Source organism: Curcuma longa, chromosome 3, assembly GCF_044706935.1.
Source record: "Curcuma longa cultivar G26 ecotype Majalengka, Jawa Barat chromosome 3, ITB_CL_G26_1.1, whole genome shotgun sequence".
Lineage (NCBI taxonomy): Eukaryota > Viridiplantae > Streptophyta > Magnoliopsida > Zingiberales > Zingiberaceae > Curcuma > Curcuma longa.
In genome coordinates, this window is record NC_133863.1 from 2350392 (window position 1) to 2365553 (window position 15162).

At 38.5% G+C, this 15162-nt stretch overlaps 1 protein-coding gene across 2 annotated transcripts; it reads left to right on the plus strand.

Moving 5' to 3' along the window:
• The first annotated feature begins 538 nt into the window (after positions 1 to 538).
• LOC141824680 (glutamate synthase 1 [NADH], chloroplastic-like) lies at positions 539 to 14443 on the plus strand. Of its 2 annotated transcripts, XM_074712008.1 has the most exons (23): positions 539 to 789; positions 1047 to 1662; positions 1793 to 1912; positions 2095 to 2208; positions 2905 to 3057; positions 3161 to 3261; positions 3438 to 3534; positions 4001 to 4110; positions 4206 to 4309; positions 4693 to 4872; positions 4953 to 5296; positions 5380 to 5450; positions 5536 to 6005; positions 6261 to 7124; positions 7594 to 7748; positions 8025 to 8186; positions 8316 to 9884; positions 10133 to 10351; positions 11504 to 11772; positions 12352 to 12657; positions 13040 to 13307; positions 13613 to 13870; positions 13974 to 14443. In XM_074712008.1, the coding sequence occupies exons 2-23, from the start codon at positions 1297 to 1299 to the stop codon at positions 14232 to 14234; spliced, it is 6561 nt and encodes a 2186-aa protein (XP_074568109.1). In that variant the 5' UTR covers positions 539 to 789; positions 1047 to 1296; the 3' UTR covers positions 14235 to 14443. The 2 variants fall into 2 exon arrangements, with proteins under 2 accessions (XP_074568109.1, XP_074568110.1); XM_074712009.1 differs by lacking the exons at positions 539 to 789; positions 1047 to 1662; positions 1793 to 1912; ... (2 more) ...; positions 3161 to 3261; positions 3438 to 3534 and adding an exon at positions 3569 to 3842.
• The last annotated feature ends 719 nt before the right edge of the window (positions 14444 to 15162 follow it).

Genomic DNA, 15162 nt, shown 5'->3' on the forward strand with positions numbered 1-15162 from the left:
AATCATAATCATTAATTATTTTTAATATACATTGGAACGAAGTCTGTTGGCAGGTGAATCCATGGGCGCGGTGAGTCGGTGAGCCGGTGAGTGGAAGCGGGGCCGGTAGCGCCTCGATTAATTTATTAGGAAACCATTCCAGTTACGGAAGTTAAAATAAGGAAAGCGATGCCGCGGAGGCCCGGAACCGAGCCCGAGGGCGCACACGCGCCTCCCACGTGTCCCGACGGAGGGTCCTCACTGTGTCTCCTGGGGCCACCGCTCCGTTATGGTAACCACAACGACGGAAGCTTTCCTCGATTCGATTATTTTCTTTTATATATATATTATAAAAATAATTATAAAAATGAAATGGATACGTTTAATTGAATTGTTTTGGATAAATAAATAAAATGATTAGGATAAAAATGGATTGAAAAAGGAGATTAAAGGGGTAGATGGGGATCGAGACGATGCGGAGAACCCGACGCCTTCGCTATAAATGACCCGTGGAGTCGAGGGGGGAGAGTGCGTAGAGAGACTCGAGAGGGGGAGGAGATCGGATTGTTGGTCGGCGGAGCTGCGCGCGCCCGCTCTTGTCTCTGGTGCTTCGTTCCGTCGTTATTTCTGCGATCGAGGAGAAACGGTCGCCTCGGCGGAGTCTGCGAGGGTGGCAGATCCGAAGGGGGAGGAGTAGGAGTGAGTTCGCATCGCTTCTTTCCCGCAGCGCTCTTTGGGTAGGTGGGAAGGGAGGAGCCCTCTGTGGTTGGTGGCGAGGAGAGATCTATCGACCTACCTAATCATTTAGAGGTAAAAAACGTGGATTTTGATTTTAAAAGCTCAGCATCTCTGTGAGATCCATGTGATGTCCATTTCTCCGTGTCTTGTCTGTCTTGAAACATTTTGGGCTGGTCGTTGGTGTTCAGGAAACAGAGAGATTCATTTGTGTTTTTTATTGCTCTCGTAGTTTGGGGTGGTAGATTCTGGGTTTGCAGATCTAGCTGGCAGTGTTCTATGGTATCTGTGTTTTATCGAGGTTTATTTTTCTTCCTCCTTCTGTTTTGCAGGGAAATCCACTGTCTGGGAACAAGTACTCTCTGACGATCTGTAACCAAGCCGGTGTCCTTGAATCCGTTCTTTCTTCGTTTACAAGTTAATCAATTTGACACTTTCTGAAGATAAATCGGTTTTCTTTTTGCTGAATCCGTTTGAAGCTGCAAAGCTTTGCACAGACACAAACTTTCATTGTAATATTCAGAAAGAAAACTTTTTTTTGGCATTATTCCTCTGTTTATAAGCTAGAGGTCGTCGTCGGCGATGGCTTCAGTCCCTGGGTCAGCCTTTAAGCTCCGGAATGAATCGGTGGCGCTCTCAACCATTGTCAACCATAAGCACAACGTCTCTGGTGGTGGTAGTGCTGCACGATTTTCATGCCTTAGGCGCTCTCAAAGGGTGTCCTTGCATAGCCAGTTTGTTGGAGCAAAGCTCCGAGCTTGTGAACGCGTTCAGCTTTGGCGGATGGATGGTCCAGGACGTTCACCTAAGCTAAGAATCGTTGCTCCATCCATGTCCCTGTCACAGATGCCAGAGAAGCCCCTTGGTCTCTACGATCCATCCTTTGATAAAGATTCTTGTGGTGTTGGTTTCATTGCTGAGCTATCTGGAGAGTATAGCCGGAAAACAGTATGTTTCAATCCATATCAATCAATTCTGGATTCTATCAAAACGTCTAATAGGAAAACAATCACCATGCAGTGCACATTTATCTTATTTGGCCTTTTTTGTTTGTTTGTTTGTTTGATGAACTTTGCAGGTTGCTGATTCTCTGGAGATGCTTGTTCGAATGGCCCATCGTGGTGCATGCGGCTGTGAAACTAATACTGGTGATGGAGCTGGCATACTAGTGGCACTCCCTCATGGTTTTTTCTCTGAGGCATGTATCTACACTTTTTCACTATGTTTCTTGTAAAAAATGTGTTGTTTAATTTGTAGCTTTTGCTAATTAATAGTGCTTGCTAGTTTAGCTTAGTCAATGAAAATGTTGCGCATATGCAATACTAATTTTTTAAAATTTATTTTATGTCTTTGTTCTGATTCTGGTCTATGTTTTTTCAGGTCACGAAGGATGTTGGCATGCAACTTCCACCTCCTGGTCAGTATGCAGTGGGTATGTTTTTCTTGCCACAGGATGATGTTCGCAGGGAAGAAAGCAAAGTTGTTTTCACTAAGGTACCAACTAAGAATGGTTGACTTAAGAACTACGAGCACTTACATTGAACATTCTGAAATACATGGAAGTATAAGGATTTGGAAAGAAATTTAGCACTAATATTGAATCTTTAGCTGTTCTTTTTATCTCAATTATTTGGGATCAGCCACATGTATCCCTTCACTTCATTGAGCTCTATGCAACGCTATAGCTTTACTAATATTCAAAATTTAATATTTTTTTAATCATGCAACATTTGTCTCCATTTGTTTCTTACACCTATTCTTAATCATTCAATTCTTCTAACAGTAGTCACCATCAATAGATTTTATAGATGAGTTGAATTGATGAGTTGAATGCATAAGAGTTAGAGTGAAACCAGATAGATATCTAGTTAAACTGTTAAAATAACAAAAAGTGATTTGAAGGGTTTGGATATTCCTAGTGATATGGTCTTATATAGAGTCCAAGCATGGATAAAATCAATGTAGCTAATTCTAAATTGTGGAGACCAATGGCTTGATGACAAGAACGATTTCTGCTAAGGTTAATTCTATTGTGTGTGGATATGTGATAGCCACTTGGAGTATAAGTCTTTTCCTTTCTTTTCTTTTACTGCATGCTGATAACTTTTCCTTATGTATGAATCACATCAGTATCCCCTATAATGTTTTGTATCTGAACAATATCCCTCTGATTGTTGATCTTGCTTGCAGGTTGCAGAATCTTTGGGACATGCTGTGCTTGGCTGGCGCTCAGTACCAACAGATAATAATGATCTGGGTGAATCTGCTCGTCAAACTGAGCCAATCATTGAGCAAGTTTTTCTCACTCCAAGTCCACGGTCAAGTGCTGATCTCGAGCAACAGGTTTGTCTCTAGCTTTGTGTTGGTCTTAATGCAGACCATCATAGGAACAGTTTGTCATTATTTGCTATAATGAGTTTTGACTTTGATATCTGAATAAATCTAGATGTATATATTACGGAGGATTTCAATGGTAGCTATCCGTGCTGCTCTCAATCTGCAGCATGGTGGAGCTAAGGACTTCTATATATGCTCACTTTCTTCTAGGTTAGTTTTTTTAAAACTTGGTATCATCCTTTGTTACAATCATTTTTGCTTTTGCCCAATATGTGAAATTATTGCTCATGTTCAAAATATAATATAAGCTTTCTAATGAATCAATTCATTTAATTTATTTATTATGTTTATGGTAGAAGTATCTCTTATTTATCTGATTTTGGCAGGACTGTTGTTTATAAAGGTCAATTGAAGCCTGATCAACTAAAGGACTACTATTACGCAGATCTTGGAGATGAAAGGTTTACAAGTTACATGGCCCTGGTAAATACAAACCTATCTGACCTCTTTCTTTAATTATGAACTCTGATTGCAGCAGACTACAAGAGAAGACTGGTAATGGAACTCTCTTAAGGTTAAATAAGGTTTTGAGGCTTTATACTTTGAATTATATCTTGCACTCTTCTGTATTTGGTACTGCTTAAATTTGAGTACTGAATAACTTGGGTGGGTTGGTGAGATCTTTGTGGTCGATAACTTAGTAAACCATGTTGCAGAATCATGATGCACTGCTCCCCATGGTCAGTGGGATGAGAGTTCCAATTTGAAGGTGAAACGAATTGTTGGTGAAGGTAGCTTAGGTTCCCATGTTATTTTGTATTGACTATGACGATAAATAGAACTCATAGTGCTTTTGAGTGCAGATTGACATTGACATTCTTAGAAGAGATCCCAAGTGCAAGTTCAGATAGCTTTAATTTAGATCCCTGAGAAATATGTTCATGTGCAGGTTCATTCTCGATTCTCTACAAACACTTTTCCTAGTTGGGATCGTGCACAACCTATGCGAATTTTGGGCCACAATGGAGAAATCAACACATTGCGGGGCAATGTGAATTGGTATGTTTTGAAGCTAAGTGGGCTGCAGTCCTTGTATCATGTTCTCAATAAAATGCCATAGTAGCTTGACTCCTTTGATATTGTTTTCTCTAAAGGATGAAGGCACGTGAAGGATTGTTGAAGTGCAAGGAACTAGGTTTGTCAAAGAATGAAATGAAGAAACTTTTGCCTATTGTTGATGCTAGCTCATCTGATTCTGGTAGGTTCAAACATTTATTATAATTTTATTGTTTAATGGCTTATTTAATATGGTATAGACATGTGTTAGATGACCAATAAATACTCTAGTTAAGTGAAACTATAACAAATATACACATTAAATGAGGAAGATCAAAGAAGACTTGTTTAGTAACGATAAAATAGGATAAATTTATTTAAATATAAATGATAATATAGTAGGTGATAGAGTCCAAAGGCATAGGATGATCCATATAGCCTATCCCACCTAGTAGGATAAGGCTTGGTTGTTGTTGTTGTACTTGTGTTTTTGAAGTGATCCAGTTTCATGTGAACATAGGTATCATATTGAATTTCCCCCCTGAAATCTATGTGAGCATGATCTGTATTATTTCATACTTTCAGGCGCATTCGATGGTGTCCTTGAGCTTCTGGTCCGTGCTGGCAGAAGTCTTCCTGAAGCTGTGATGATGATGATACCTGAAGCATGGCAGAATGATAAGAACATGGATCCTGATAGGAAGGCTCTCTATGAATATTTCTCAGCTCTTATGGAGCCCTGGGATGGACCCGCCCTCATATCTTGTGAGATTCAATGGCAATGCTTACTGAAACTGCTGTAGCAGAATATTTATCTGAAGATGCATGCTGATTTTTTCTTACAGTTACGGATGGTCGCTATCTTGGAGCAACATTGGATCGTAATGGTCTGAGACCTGGCCGTTTTTATATCACTCATAATGGACGTGTTATAATGGCTAGTGAAGTAGGTGTTGTAGACATTCCTCCTGCGGAAGTGACAAGGAAAGGAAGGCTCAACCCTGGGATGATGTTGTTGGTGGATTTTGAAAATCATGTTGTTGTTGATGATGAGACACTTAAGCAGCAATTTTCACAGGCTAGACCATATGGAGAATGGCTTAGGAGACAGAAGATTTGCCTCGAAGATGTTATCAATTCTGTCCCTAAAAGCGAAAGAATTCCTCCAAGCATCTTTGGAACTGTACGGGTAAGTTTATATGTTATAGGAGGACTACATTTGTGTTTGCTTATGCATACGGGAGACTGATGATTGGTTGTTATCGTTCTTAGTCTCAAACTCATGATGAGGACATGGAAAACATGGGGCTTCATGGTCTTCTGGCACCACTGAAAGCCTTTGGGTAATTCCCAACTAGGAATGCTGCTTCTGTCTTTTTAAAATTATATTTTCACTGAAAAATTTATCCTGCTGAACTATTCTTTCAGCTATACTGTTGAAGCATTGGAAATGCTGTTGCTGCCAATGGCAAAAGATGCCACTGAAGCTCTAGGTTCAATGGGAAATGATGCTCCCTTGGCCGTGATGTCAAATAGAGAGAAACTTAGTTTTGAATACTTCAAGCAGATGTTTGCTCAAGTTACAAATCCACCAATTGATCCGATTAGGGAGAAAATAGTTACATCCATGGAGTGTATGATTGGTCCTGAAGGGGATCTTACTGAAACCACTGAAGAACAGTGCCATCGTCTGTCATTGAAGGGGCCTCTTCTATCCATTGATGAAATGGAAGCTGTGAAAAAGATGAACTACAGAGGTTGGCGCAGCAAAGTACTTGATATCACATATCCAAAGGAGCAAGGCCGAAAAGGTTTGGAGGAAACCTTGGATAGGATTTGTTCAGAAGCTCGTTCTGCTATCCATAAAGGTTATACAACTCTTGTACTGTCTGACAGAGGTGAGGATTTCAAAACTTAGGGTACTTGTTTTTTTAACTGCTTAAGTCATGTTAACATGATTGCTATGGATTGTCTTTTAATAATTTTTGTTCATCTATAGTAACTATTATTTGTTTTATTTGGCATATTTGGGCATATATAATCTCTGCATTTGTTTCAGTTTCTATGTTGCTTTTAACTTTCTGGTTCTACATTCTCTTAACAATGTGTATATTTTTTATTTTAAAAAGAGACTGAATTTAGGAATGATGTAGGTTTTTCTTCCAATCGCGTTGCTGTAAGCTCCCTCTTAGCAGTTGGTGCTGTTCATCAACATCTAGTCTCAACACTTGAGAGGACACAGGTAGGATTGCTGGTTGAATCTGCTGAGCCCCGTGAAGTGCATCACTTTTGTACTCTTGTTGGGTTTGGAGCAGATGCTATCTGCCCGTATTTGGCCATAGAAGCAATTTGGCGATTACAAATTGATGGAAAGATCCCTCCTAAAGCAGATGGAAAATTTCAATCAAGAGAGGATCTTGTTAAGAAATACTTTAAAGCCAGCAACTATGGAATGATGAAGGTTCTTGCTAAAATGGGGATATCTACCCTAGCATCTTACAAGGGTGCGCAGATTTTTGAAGCTCTAGGACTCTCTTCTGAGGTTATTCAGAAATGCTTCAAAGGAACACCAAGTAGAGTTGAAGGTGCAACATTTGAAATGCTTGCTGGAGATGCACTCCGTCTTCATGAGTTGGCATTTCCAACCAGAGCACCACCACCAAGTAATGCAGAAGCATTACCTAATCCTGGGGATTACCATTGGAGAAAAGGAGGTGAAATTCACCTTAATGATCCCCTTGCAATTGCTAAGTTGCAAGAGGCAACCAAAGCTAACAGTATTGCTGCATACAAAGAATATTCTAAGCGTATACAGGAGCTGAACAAGAATTGCAACCTTCGTGGAATACTGAAGTTTAAAGATGTCGCTGAGAAAGTTCCTTTGGACGAGGTTGAACCTGCTAGCGAGATTGTTAAGCGCTTTTGCACTGGAGCTATGAGTTATGGTTCAATATCATTGGAAGCACATACTACTCTAGCAATTGCAATGAACAAAATTGGAGGAAAATCTAATACTGGTACGATCTTGTTATGACCAAAATTCTGTGTGATTTATTAACAAATTACTAGCATCCACTGTTTTAAGTGTACACTAGCTTGAACTTGTAGCCTTTTACAATCCAAGACATTGGTAAATCATTTTAATATGATAGGGAATGTAAGCGTTCACCACTCATGACATGTTTCTTTGTGATTTGTTACAGTTTCTTTCATATGCTTCACTTATTGATCAGCGAAAAGCCTCTTGGCCTTTCAAGATTTAGTTCACTTAATTCTTTCTTTTGAATCTGAAGCATGCATGGTCTTGTGTGTGTGTGTGTGTGTTCATATATTGCTATTAACATTTGAAATTTTTCCATGACAATTGTCTACTTCTCTTTTGGATCTTATGCTCTTTGTTGTTAATGATTGGACAACATTTGTAGGTGAGAGATGCATGGTTTATAATTTATATTGTTCTATGGCTTATATTTTGTTCTTTTGAAGGTGAGGGAGGTGAGCAACCTTCTCGTATGGAGCCTCTGCCAGATGGTTCGAGGAATCCAAAGAGGAGCGCCATTAAACAAGTAGCAAGTGGTAGGTTTGGAGTAACAAGCTACTACCTGAGCAATGCTGATGAACTCCAGATAAAGATGGCTCAGGTAATAATTACAGGCTTCGTTTTCTCTAGCCAGTAGTTTTCTCTGTCCAATATTTAAACATTGGGAACTTTCTACCTCCTTTCCATCTATTGGAATGTAAGTTCCTACTGTTTATGAATCTGTGTTCATGGACAGATGATGCAGAGCTACAGAGCACTAATTATATCTTTGTATCTATAATGATGAATACCTTTGCAATTTGGTGAGGTCATATTTTCTGATGTTTATTTTTCTTATCAATACCTTTTGTTTTTATGACTTTCTTTTGCTGTATAGGGGGCCAAACCGGGTGAGGGGGGTGAACTTCCAGGCCATAAAGTTATCGATGATATTGCTGTCACGAGAAATTCCACTGCTGGTGTTGGTCTTATTAGTCCACCACCACACCATGATATATATTCCATTGAAGATCTTGCGCAGCTTATTTATGATCTTAAGGTATTTAATCTTGACAACTGGTATTTTCTAGTTCCTTTTTGATGAGAACCTATTGTCAGTAAAATAACAAAAGAAGCATTGAATTGAAACTTTTGACCGTTGTAATTTCATTATTATTTTCTTTTATAGAACTCAAATCCTGGTGCTAGAATTAGTGTTAAGCTAGTCTCTGAGGCTGGTGTTGGGGTAGTTGCCAGTGGGGTTGTAAAAGGGCATGCTGACCATGTTTTGATATCTGGGCATGATGGAGGCACAGGAGCTTCCCGTTGGACTGGCATAAAAAATGCTGGTCTGCCCTGGGAGCTTGGATTAGCTGAGACACATCAGACTCTGGTTGCAAATAACCTGCGTGGACGAACAGTAGTACAGACAGATGGGCAGTTAAAAACAGGAAGAGATGTTGCAATTGCAGCGCTACTTGGCGCAGAAGAGTTTGGTTTCAGCACTGCACCTCTAATAACTCTTGGCTGCATCATGATGCGAAAGTGTCACAAAAATACTTGCCCTGTTGGAATCGCCACTCAAGATCCTATTCTTCGTGAAAAATTTGCTGGGGAACCTGAACATGTTATAAACTTTTTCTTTATGCTGGCAGAGGAAGTTCGTGAAATAATGTCTCAATTGGGCTTTCGGGTCATGACCGAGATGGTTGGTCGTGCAGACATGCTTGAGATTGATAAGGAAGTGACTAGTAGTAATGAGAAATTGAGGAATATTGATCTGTCATTGCTTCTTAGACCTGCATCTGATATTCGGCCTGGAGTGGCTCAATATTGCATTCAAAAGCAGGATCATGGACTGGATGTGGCATTGGATCAGAAGCTTATTTCCTCATCAAAAGCTGCTCTTGAAAAAGGCTTGCCTGTTTATATTGAGATGCCAGTTCGCAATGTAAACCGTGCTGTTGGTACCATGCTTAGCCATGAGGTAACTAAACGTTATATGTTGAAAGGATTGCCTACGGATTCAATCCATATTAAGCTAGTTGGAAGTGCTGGTCAGAGCCTGGGAGCTTTTCTCTGTCCTGGAATTACCATTGAGCTTGAAGGTGACAGCAATGACTATGTTGGGAAAGGATTATCTGGAGGCAAAATTGTAGTTTATCCACCAAGAGAGAGCCAATTTGATCCAAAAGAAAATATTGTTGTTGGCAATGTTGCATTATATGGTGCCACAAATGGAGAGGCATATTTTAATGGAATGGCTGCAGAAAGATTTTGTGTCCGTAACTCAGGTGCTAGAGCAGTTGTTGAAGGTGTTGGTGATCATGGTTGTGAGTATATGACCGGTGGTACTGTTGTTATTCTAGGTAAAACTGGTAGAAACTTTGCTGCTGGTATGAGTGGTGGAATTGCCTATGTTTTTGATGTGGATGGGATGTTTCAGACACGATGCAATCCTGAGTTAGTTGATCTTGAAAAGGTTGAGGATGAGGAAGATATAACAACTTTGAGAATGATGATTCAGCAACACCAACGTCATACAAGCAGTGTTCTAGCAAGGGAAGTCCTTTCTGATTTTGAATCTCTGCTGCCCAAGTTTTTCAAAGTGTTTCCAAGGGATTATAGGATGGTTCTTCAGAAAATAAAAGCAGAAGAAACTGTAAAAGAATCTGAGGAGCAAGAAGAAAAAGAGCTAATGGAAACTGATGCATTTGAAGAACTAAAGAAATTGGCTGCAGCATCTTTGGTTCCTAAGGTAAGTATAAAATACTTTTTGTCATTTGATTTGGTTAGATTTATTCTGAGATTCGAGTTTGATGGTATTTGTTGTATTATGAATTCATTCAGTGTTCTTTATCCAACTGAAATAATTTTATCAAAACCCATTTTGATAAAAGAATATTTATTGTCTATGCCAAATATCTTTATTTTCGCTTTTCAGAGTAGCATAGTGTCTCAACTCTCATTGACTTGAGGGATTAAAATATTATTTGAACTTTACAGAAAGAAGAAGACTTGGCTGCAGCAAAAAGGCCAACACAGGTTGAAAATGCTGTTAAGCATAGAGGTTTTATTGCTTATGAGCGGCAAAGTATTTCATATAGGGATCCTAATGATCGAATCAAAGATTGGAAAGAAGTTGCTAATGAGTGTAAGCCAGGGCCACTGATGAAAACACAATCTGCTCGCTGCATGGATTGTGGGACTCCTTTTTGTCATCAGGTGATGTTACTCGTCTTAACGAGAAGATTGCCTTTTTTTTTGACAACTTTGTTTTTCCAATTTTTATGTTATAAACAGTGATGATCTATTTTCTTATTATATTTCATTTTAAAGTACTCTTGAATGCTGATGATACGGCTTGCATGAGTTTGCAAGATTTGATGGGGAAGCATGCTAAAAGTTGACATACTATTTATGTTTGAGTTTAATAATTTGGCTTGTACCTTCCATTCAATAGCCTATAATTAACAGGTTATGTACTTTAATATATAAATAAGTGCCATTCCAAATGCTAAAATATAGTTAGTATTGAAGTTTAGGAAGTTGAAATTTGTATTACACTTCTTACAGGTGAATAAGATATTGTGAGGTCTCTCTATCATGGTTGGCGCTGGCTTCTAGACTTCTTTATTATTTGTACAAGAGAACAGATCCTAACACATTGATCTTTCAAGTGTTCAAAGTCATGGTTATTAAGGTTTACTTGAGCCTAAAGCATAAAAAACATAAACCATAGCTGATAACCCCATATTGGCCTGGTGAAAAGCATGCAGAGAACAATATTTTGGGCATCACGCTGTGGCTTTTTTTTTTTCCCACCATGTGGCATTTCTAGTCCTTTGAAACAGATCCTTTTCAGCTTCCTTTGCTGTTTCCCAAACTAGGTATCCTAATGATTGATATCCAAAGTGTCAACGCTGTCAATTGTGAAACACCAAGCTTAGAATCAGATGTCTGCTGGATATTTTACCTGGTTACATTCTCTGCCAGTTTATTTTACCTTCACAGTGGAAAAGTTTGTTTTTTATATTTTGTTCAGTCATTTCCTATCAAGCATATTAGTTAATTCAATGCTTAAAGATTATTAACCAGACGAACCACTTTGTCCCTACACTTTGTAACCTAATATTTGCCTGGTTAGACCAAAACAGTCATTTAGATATTTTTTTGGTTCTTTTAGGTCCAATATGAACTCTGCCACCTTTCCTGAATGTTTTGCTTGTTATATTATGTTTTTACTTTCTTTTTTACACTGCCAAAGTTTGTTTAGTCCATTGACCTCTTATTTACCTTTCCTTGAACATGTAACCATCTATGATTTTAAATGGCAATTATATCCTTTTACTAAATTTTTCTTGCTTTTACTTACAGGAAAACTCTGGGTGCCCACTTGGAAATAAAATACCTGAATTTAATGAACTGGTTCATCAAAATAGATGGCGTGAAGCATTGGATCGGCTTCTTGAGACAAATAACTTCCCAGAATTTACTGGCCGAGTCTGCCCTGCTCCTTGTGAAGGATCATGTGTTCTTGGCATCATTGAGAACCCAGTTTCGATTAAAAGTATAGAGTGTGCAATCATAGACAAGGCATTTGAAGAAGGATGGATGATACCTCGTCCTCCACAGAAAAGAACTGGGTAAGGAACTGTTCCAAGCAATCTAGTCTTTTCATGATCGATTGTGGCCAATCTAACTAATGGTTCAATAGAAGCCAAAGAATCAGTGGTCCTTGTTTGAGTTTTCTGCATTTATATGTTGGAATCTATCAGTAAGGTTCTGTTTCCAATTACCCAATCAGTAGAGATTGAGTTTTTTCTTACTACCATCTGCTTTATCCTATTGGGCTAATATCTGCGACTTTGACAGGTTAAATTATAAACAATCGTGTTCTGAAATGTATCTCAATGTCATCTTATAATCTCCTTGTATGTAGTAATTCTGATGCCAATTTGTGACTCTGGTCTAAGTTACTACCCTAATGGCAGTTTTAATATTCTTTTTGTTCACGGAAATTATTACTTTCTTACGGCTGCGTCTCAAGTTACTACACTAACAATTGGTTTTTGTAATCTTTGCTTTGTTGTGATTGATACTATTTTATGCCATTGAAATTGTTACTTATCAACTTTTTTGTGATGGTTGCGATTTTTCGCCAATGCAATCCTAGCAAAGTGTCGATGCTTAAAGTATTGACAACTTTTGTTTGACTAATACAGGAAGAGAGTTGCCATTGTTGGTAGTGGTCCAGCTGGGCTTGCTGCTGCTGATCAGTTAAATAAAATGGGTCATTTAGTCACTGTTTACGAACGTGCTGACCGAATTGGAGGGCTTATGATGTATGGTGTTCCAAACATGAAGACCGATAAAGTTGAGATCGTTCAACGTCGTGTGGATCTAATGACCAAAGAAGGTGTTGATTTTGTGGTAAACGCTCATGTCGGAACAGATCCCAAGTTCTCCCTTGACCATCTCCGTTCCCAGAATCATGCAATCATCTTGGCTTGTGGAGCTACTAAACCAAGGTAAAGTCCTCTTGGAGTAATAAAATTTCTTAATGTCATTGAACTCATGCTACCATTTTCAACTAATACATCATCTTTGTAGACATTTATGCATCTTGGGTTAAATCAATGGTTGACATGTTTTGAGATAGCATCATAAACTAACACTATATGCCATGACAAACTTATGATGTGCGTCTTTGTCCATCCATGGATAGATGTTGATGCTCTTTTCTTGAGTCATGACTCATGAAGCGATGAATATCGGTTATGAATGCCAGTCCACATTAAGCTGGTTTAAGATTTCTATCAACTATTCTGGTCTTTGTTTTATTGTTTCTATTTTAGTTTTGGTGCATCTTATCCATGATACTGAATAATATTCCTTCAATTTCTTGTTTAGGGATCTTCCTGTTCCTGGACGAGAACTCTCTGGAGTCCATTTTGCAATGGAATTTCTCCATGCAAACACTAAAAGTCTGCTTGATAGCAATCTATGGGATGGTAAATATTTGTCTGCACAAGGGAAGAAAGTGGTTGTAATAGGTGGAGGAGATACAGGAACTGATTGTATTGCAACATCTATCCGACATGGCTGTACAAACCTTGTAAATCTAGAACTACTTCCTGAACCACCCAAGAAAAGAGCACCAGGAAATCCATGGCCACAGGTTCTTCTCTTCCCTTCGATTCCATTATTTTTTCTGCAACTTCAAGGATAAACATCGAGGAAACCTAACATCTTGCCCCTTGCCTAAAATTGTTGGTCATGCAGTAATCTCATTGTCTTTCAACTTGTGATCTTTATAGAAGCCTCAAGAATGAATTTTATTTTTGCTATATTGTGTATAATCTCACTGTCTTTCAACTTAGCACTCTTTGTAGGAACTCAAGATGAGTTCCATTTGTTGTCATTTTCCGATTTAATTTCTTCAAATATCACCAAATGCAGTTGCCTAATTGTTTTTCTTTACAGTGGCCTCGGATTTTCCGTGTAGATTATGGTCATGAAGAAGCAACATCCAAGTTTGGAAAAGACCCACGGACATACGAGGTTCTGACCAAGCGATTTGTGGGTGATGAAAATGGAGTTGTGAAGGGCCTAGAGGTGGTCCGTGTCCGTTGGGCAAAGGATAGTAGTGGAAGATTCCAATTCGAAGAAATCAGGGGCTCTGAGGAGACCATAGAAGCTGATCTGGTTCTCTTAGCCATGGGCTTTCTTGGTCCAGAATCGGTGAGTTTTTCCTACTACAATATGGTCAGCACAAATCATCTGTCTCATTGAGTTATTCACCGTTTAGTGATCTCCATTTGCTATCATCATCCTAACCTTGCAGAAAATTGCTGATGAACTGGGTCTAGAGCTAGACAACAGGTCCAACTTCATGGCAGAGTACGGTCACTTTGCAACCAGTGTAGATGGGGTTTTTGCCGCTGGGGACTGCCGGCGAGGCCAGTCGCTCGTCGTTTGGGCCATCAATGAGGGCCGGCAAGCTGCAGCGCAGGTCGATAAATATCTAATGAAAGATGTGGATACTAGAAGCAAAGACAGCCCTTCTGCTTCCAGCGAAGATTTAGTCCAGAAAATAACTGCTTAGGGAAAATAATACTAGCTGTGTTAGCTTTAGGTGCGTGGTGCCATAAATTTTAGGGTCCATCGTTTGCAAAGTTGTCTATTCGTTGTGTTGGTGGCTGTGTCCAAAGGTTGTATTGGATGTGCTGGAAACGGTACAATTTGAACTATAAGAAAAGAAGTGCTTTTGTTGGCGACACCAAGGGCTATGAAATTGTAAGCTTCGTTTCACAATCTTAGTTGCAATACAGACTATACTCGTTCATACTATGGCTTAAAATGGTGGATGAAACAAGATGTCAGGTAGTTTCATTCTATAATTGTAAATTTTCACTTTCCTTAATGACTTTTTTTTTAATTAATTTTTGCTCTCTGTTATGTTTCCTTATAGAGATGTTATATTATTAATAGATCTGGGATCAATTCTCAACGGATGCAAAATATTTTGTAAAATTGCCACTCGCAAGAATATGCAAAAGAGTAGTCAGTACTCAAGTAGAGCTTCCTGCGGGAGCTGAAGCTGGCATAGTCTCGTCATGTTTGCCATGAGAGTTATGTATTAGACTGAGCAATGGATTTAAAATTGACCGTACGGATTTAATCAAAATTAAATAAATTAATTTTTTTTAAAAAATTAACTAAAGCAACGGAACTTTCTAATAAAAATTAAAAATATCGAATCAATAAAATATTAATTAATTTAATTAATTAAAATTTTCAATAATGATATATTTTTATTTGATTTTAGGTAGGCATAAGATTAATATTTAAATAGTCTAAAAACTTTAACGATGTAAAAAATAAAAATAATTTTAATAAAAATGATTAAATTTTTTTGAAATCTTTGAAAAGATTTTAAATGATGAACTTAAGATTCGGCTGTTATCGATTACACTCGATAATCAATATAAATCTTTGAATAAATGATTTGATATATTATAGGCTCCATGATT